At 47.1% G+C, this 6,529-nt stretch overlaps 1 protein-coding gene across 1 annotated transcript in view; it reads left to right on the top strand.

Moving 5' to 3' along the window:
* The window catches only part of Cdh5 (cadherin 5), a 37,392-nt gene that overhangs the window by 8,999 nt on the left and 21,864 nt on the right, over positions 1–6,529 (top strand). The window contains exon 2 of the mRNA XM_004626041.2: positions 1,549–1,771. Within this exon, the coding sequence (XP_004626098.1) occupies positions 1,568–1,771 (204 nt within the window). The 5' untranslated portion in view covers positions 1,549–1,567. The remainder of the gene's footprint in view (positions 1–1,548; positions 1,772–6,529) is intronic.

The following is a 6,529-nucleotide window of genomic DNA, read 5'->3' as shown; positions in this document are numbered from 1 at the left end:
TGGCATGTGGTGCTGGGGGATTGAACCGTGGTCCCTGGTGGTGGTGGTGGTGGTGGTGGTGTTGTGGTGGTGGTGTGGTGGTGGTGGTGATGGTGACGATGTTGGCGGTGGTGGTGGCAGTGGTACCAGCTGAGGAGGAAGCCACCCTACCCAATGATCTGGGAGTCTGTGTCTCTCTCCAGGCACCCACACTGGTTCCTACCACTACCCACTTTCTTCCTACGCTATCCCAGGAGCTGCAGGTCAGCGACACAGGGACCCAGGATGCGTTCATAGATGGGACCCAAGGCTGAAAAAGAAAGGCGTGCTTTCCTCCTGTCAGGGGGCTGTGGGGAAAATCTCTGTTCCCAAAATTCAAGATGAAGCCAGGTTTTAATCTCTGGGTGATCCTCAATCTTGACATCAGGAGGCTTTCAAATGTATGCAACCTGTACAACAGGGCAGGGCCTGCCTTTCAAAGAATCCCATGTATGGTTTAAGGTTCTTTCATCTCCAACTCAACATATTTGGTAATAAAGGACCCACGTTTCCCTTTTGCACTGGGCCTGCAAATTATGAGGTCTGCCCTGTGCACCCATTCTCTCAGCCACCCCCTCCCACCCACTTCTGCTTTTGTGAGAGCTCCTAAGATAACCACCTCCTATGAGTCAACCAAGGGACCACCCTCTGGCTTAAGACAGCAAGCTTTTCTAGGGACCTTCTGAAAACAGCACCAAGGCACAGCTACCACAGGGACTGTCAGGCTGGCCAAGGGGACCTGTCTGTTCAGAAGAGCCTTTAAATTCCACCCCATAGCAGCTGCCGGGATGAGAGGAAGGGGTAAGAAAGAACTTGAGGGGGCTGGGGAGATGGCTCAGTAAAATAAGCACTTGCCTGGTAAGCGCAAGGGCCTGAGTGCAATCCCCAGTTCCACCAAAAAAAAAAAAAAAAAAAAAAAAAAAAAAAAAAAGAACTTGAGCCTTGGGCCAGGCGGATTGTATTCAAATCCTGGCAAACAGTCTGGGTGGTCTCCTCTGTCCCTCAGTTCATCTGTAAGGGAGGGTTACAATTACACCAAACCTGAAGGCTATTAGGAAGATTGAGATAACATAGGAACAGTTTGAAATAGCATATAGATAACATATAGGAGTCAGGCAAGTAATAGGTTCTTGGTAAAGGTTAGCCTCTGAGGCCAGGCTCTCCCTTCTCAGCCCCACCACTTACTGTGTTATGGATTCGACTTCTCTGTGCCTTAGTTTCCTCATTTGATGCGTGGGAATAACCGAGCAGAACTTCGGGAGCTGCAGTTAGTGTCAGCATGGCCTCTCCTCCAGCAGCCCTGCCCTGCAGCTCCAGGCCTGCACCTTTGCTCTCTGTAGCCTGTGTGCACAAAAGAATCTCTGCTGGCCTGACTCCACGCCCAGACCAGAGCTCGTCCACACCAGCAGAGGAGTCTGGCTGGTGACTGAGGAAGGGGAAAACAGGGAAAGGAGTTCAGTTCTCCAGGGCAGCCACTCACATGCTAGGGTGGTGGCCACCATGCCCTGACTGTGTCTCCTGTTCCTCCAGATTCATCCTTCCCAGGAAGATGCAGAGGCTCACAATGCTCACCACTACTTTGGGCACCTACTTGGGCATGCTGGTGGCAGCAGCCATGGCAGGCTGTGACCCTACCCAACCGGACACTCCCAATCTGCAATGCATCCACAGGCGCCAGAAGAGAGACTGGATTTGGAACCAGATGTATGTTGATGAAGAGAAAAACACCTCGTTGCCCTACTATGTGGGCAAGGTAAGGCTCAGGGCCCTGGGAAGAAGACGTCATCGGCAGCCGGTTCATGGTGATGACAATGGCGATGGAATCTGAGGTGGCTGTAGAAATGGAAGTCACAGTTGTGAGGCAACGGCAACAGAGGTACAGATGACAAAGGTGATAGACCAGGTTGTAGTGGTGGTTTCTGTAGTGACAGTAGTGATAGCAAAGGAGAAAATACAACTAGAAATAATGGTGGTGGTGACAGGGAAGAGATTATGGCTGTGGTGGTAGTGGAGGTGTTGCTGGTGATGGTGACGGTGCTAGCGGTGGTTGTGGAAAAGGTGGTAGTGTGGTGGTGGTGGTAATGGTGATAGTGGTAAGGGTAACAGTGGTGGTAGCAATGGTAGTGGTTGTCATAATGACAGCGATAATGTTAGTGGCAGAAGGTGGTGACAGTAGTGCCTGTGGTGCTAGTAGCATTGGTGGTAGTGGTGATGGTGGAAGTGACAATGAAGAAATGTAAAGGAAGGTAAAGGTGGTGATGGTGGTGGAAATGGTACCGGTGGCAGTAATAGTGAAAGCAAGGTGAGGGAGTATTTGGATCTTAAATGTCTTCAAAAGTCAAGTGCCTTGTTGACAGCCTGTAGTACTATGAGAACGGTGGAGCCTCTAGGAGGAGAGACCTAGTAGAAGGTCACTGCAGGAGTTCTTGGGGACCTGCCCTTTCTTCTCTGTCTTTTCTTCTTGGCTGCCATGAGATGAGAGCCTCTGCTCTACTGTACACATGCCATGACAGTCTGCCTTGTCATGGGACCAAGGCCATGAGGGCATGTACCCGCACAGTAGAATGTCTGAAACTGTAGGCCCAAACAAGTCTTTTCTCATTATAAGTGATTACCCCTAGTATTTTGTCACAGCAATGGAAAAATGACACAGAAAATTGGTACCAGCAAATGGAGTCATTGCTGTGACTATACTTTAATAGCATGGGTCAGAAAACTTTGGAATCGTTATAGAAGAGGAACTTGGGGGAGCTTGGGGGAGCAGGCTAAAACATGTTAGAATGCTAGAACAGATCTTTTTAGGTAATTCTGATGGGGGGTCAGAAGGCCAGAATGCTGATACAAATGTGGACAGTAAAGACAGATACCTGAGATTGCAGATAGGAGCAAGAGCTCTGTTGAGAGTTGGGCTAGAGAGCATTTGTGTTATATTCTGCACAGAACTTGTCTGCATTTTGTCCACACCTTGAGCCTTGGTGGGCTAATTTTAAAGATGACAGACTGGTTCATTGGCAGAGGAAATTTCAAAGCAGTCCAGCATTCAAGTAGTGGAGTGGCATTACTATCTGTTTTTAGTCAGATCGACAATGAGAACTAGGTATAAAAAGAAGAGTGGAAAGACCTACAAGGTTTGCAGTTCGGCCAGAAAAGGAACAAATTTAAAGTTGCAGCTAAAGAAGGCCTGCTTGCTAGAGAGATTGATACCATTAAAAGGTAGCAACGTAGTTTTCATTGGAACAATAGGAAAAATAACTTGAGGGCATCTTAGGAATTGTCAAGACTCCATCCATACCAAACCAAGCTCTAGAGTGCTCTGTTCATACCCGCCTGCCTAGGAAACTTTTTCTGGCATTCATTTTCCTATGTTCAGTGATCCAAACACGCAGAGCTTGCCACAGCCTTGTTCTAAGCGGGTCTAGCTACTTCTTGAGCCACGGCAAACCTTGGCATCAAACACAGTATGCTGGTTTTGCAGGCACAAAAATGCAGCAGTTGTGGAATAGGGTTATGGAGACTTCCACCAAGATTTCAAAGGAAAGGCTAGGGGGTGAGCTTATATGTGGCAGAGTCAAAGGGTCTGTAAGCAGCCCCTGACAGAGTGATATATAGAGCTGTGAGAGTGAAACACAGCTGCAATGGAGACCCAAGGAAGTTAGAGATGCCATGAACATAGAATGCCTGCTGAAGGAAGCTACAGATGGACCAGATCAGGCCCAAGGCCATAGGGACACAGCTGCCCAAGCCCTTTTTACCTCATGTCATGCCACAGTATACCCCAGGTACTGGACATGCAGCTACAGGATTTAATGTTGGTCCTGCTGGGTTTGGGTCTTGCTTTGGTCAAATCTTTCCTGTAATACCCTCAATTCCTCCCTCTTGGAATGGGAATTTACCCTGTGCCATTGTGTCTTAAAAGTACATAATTTGCTTTATTTTCACAGGGACTCACTGGTAAGAGTTTACCTTGGATCTCACAGGAGCCTTTGGACTTGGGATTTTTTTGAACAAAACTGTAACCTTTAAGGCTCTGGGAACTCTTGAAGACGGACCAAATGTATTTTGCATTGTGAGATGGACATTAGCCTTTGGGGGCCAGAGGCAAAATGATAGGGTTTAGATTTTAAATGATCCCCCAGAGGCCATGCTCTAAAGCCTTTGTTGCCAGCCTGTGGTGCTGTTAGACAGTGGAACCCTTGGAAAATGGAGGGAAGTTATATCCCTGGGCCCTCCTCTCTCATTACTTCCTGGCCATCATGTAGTGAGCAGACCTCCATCACCACATGTTTTCACCGTGATCTACCACGCGGCCACAGGCCCAAAGCTAGAAGCCCAATTTTTTGATCCACCGTGGATCAAAAATCTCTGAAACCATGAGCCAGAATAAGCCCCCGCTCCTTTTTAAATTAATTATCTCAGGTGTTTTTTTTCACAGGAACAAAGAGCTGACTAACATAGGAAAAGTCATGATGGTGCTGGTGCTGGAGATAGTGAGAGTGACTGCGGTGGTAACAGTGAGGTGAAGGTAAGGAAGGTAATGGCGGTGGTGCTGGTGGTGCTGCTGCTGGTGGTGGTGACAGCGACGACGGTGATGATGGTCGTAGTGGTGGTGGTGGTGGTATGTAGGTGAGTGAGATACTGGTGATGGTGCCAGAAATGGTTATGTTGACTGTGCCAGTAATAAGAATGGTGAAACAGGTGAAGGTAATGGTGGGAGTAGTGATTGTAGAGATAGCAGTGATAGTGTTAACCATGATGATGGTGCAAACAGTAAAAGGATAGGTGATGATGCTGTTGAACGTTATTATGGTGAGCCTAGTGATGGTGATGGAAAAGGCGGTAATAGTGCTAATCATGGAGATTATGGTGGTAGTGACGGTGGTGACCATGGTGATGAGCGGGCAGAAGGGAGGAGTAGGGATGGTGGTAATGATGGTGGTTACGGCATTAATGTGAGTAACAATAGTGGTACTTGTGATGATCACAAAGATGGCGATGGTCATGGTGGTCATAAAGGTGATGGTATCAGTGATGGTGGCAGTAGTGGTGGTGGCGGCACCAAAGATGATGGTGGTGACAAAGGAGAAGTGATGACGGTATAGAGCTGGTAGAAGTGGTAGAGGTGGTGGCTGTGGTGATGAAGAGGAGGCAAATGATGGTAGAGACAATGGTCTTGATGGTGATGAAGACGATGGAGATATGGTGGTAGTGATGCTGGCAGTGTCAGTAATGTTGGCAGTACTGATGCTGATGTGAAGTAGAAGGAGGTGATAGTGGTGATCATGGAGATGATTGTGGTAGGCATGATGAGGATGGTGATGAGGATGGTGGTGGTGGTAATAAAGAAGTATTGAAGATGGTGATGATGACAGTGGTAGAGATGCTAATGAATTCTATGGTTTATTCGCTCCTAAACCTTACTAAGTGGACTAGCTACCGCTAATAAAAAAGTACCCTGTTCTGAGGCCACAGAGCCCAGCTGGCCTATGGGTTCTGAGTACAGCAGAACCAGCCCAGGCTGGCTTTAAATCCTCCCGCTTAAGATGGCAGTAAAAGCCTGAGAAATCTTCTATAAAACTGTGCAGGTAGAGGTTTTTCAACCCTGGTGGCCACAGCTTGCCATCCCTGCCATAGGCCTATGAACTTCCTTAAAATTTGCTTCTTTCTCACTATTTCTCAAGGCTCCCTATGACCCCATATGTCTCCCCAAATACAGGGTACCTATACTTAGACACCTGTGCCAAAGGCTCTAACCTTCACTTTGTCCTTCTTTAAATATGAACATTCCAAGCCCATGTTATGAAAGCTTAAAGCTAATCTGAATGGGTGCCAAATCATCTTACCACATCCAGTTGTTATCGATATCAAACCATCGACTCTAATTCAGAGGAATGACCCTCGTGATAGAATTTTTACACACAATGACATATAAATGGACCAGGTTTGTCAATAGAATTCTGTGACAGAAGTTCTGAGGAAGCTTCACATCTATTAAAATCTCACCATGTCAGCTCTTTCAAATCTACACACCAGCTACAGGAAAGAGCAGGTCAAATGTACTGGAGAAAGATTGATAGCACCTAGACCAGGTGCTAGAAAGACAGCAGCAGGGGAAGACAGACATCATCCCCACCATCATAAAGACAGGAGCCTACAGCAGGGATCTGGAACTACTGCCTACTGGCCAAATCTGGCACCTGCCTGGAATTGTAAATAAAGTTTTATTAGAACAAAGCCACATCCAGTCATTTACAAATTGTTGGTGCTAAGACAGCAGAGTTGAATAGTTGTAAAAAAAAAAAAAAATTTAAAAAGGTCATATGGCACAGAAAGCTGAAAACATTGATCTCCTAGCCCTTTACAGAGTTTACCCACTCTGATCTAGAGGATCAGCGTACATGAGACAAAGAACCCAACAAATAGCAGTTAGGACAACCCTTTAAGGATAGAGAAACAGGCTGAAGGGATGCCTCCCATTGGAAGGAGAGTCTGGCTGTGGCACCAGACATGTCCC

The sequence above is a fragment of the Octodon degus genome, unplaced genomic scaffold (genome assembly GCF_000260255.1).
Source record: "Octodon degus isolate 3935 unplaced genomic scaffold, OctDeg1.0 scaffold00011, whole genome shotgun sequence".
Taxonomy (NCBI): Eukaryota; Metazoa; Chordata; class Mammalia; order Rodentia; family Octodontidae; genus Octodon; species Octodon degus.
The sequence above is the reverse complement of the archived record's forward strand: the minus strand, read 5'-3'. Positions and strand labels throughout refer to the sequence as shown.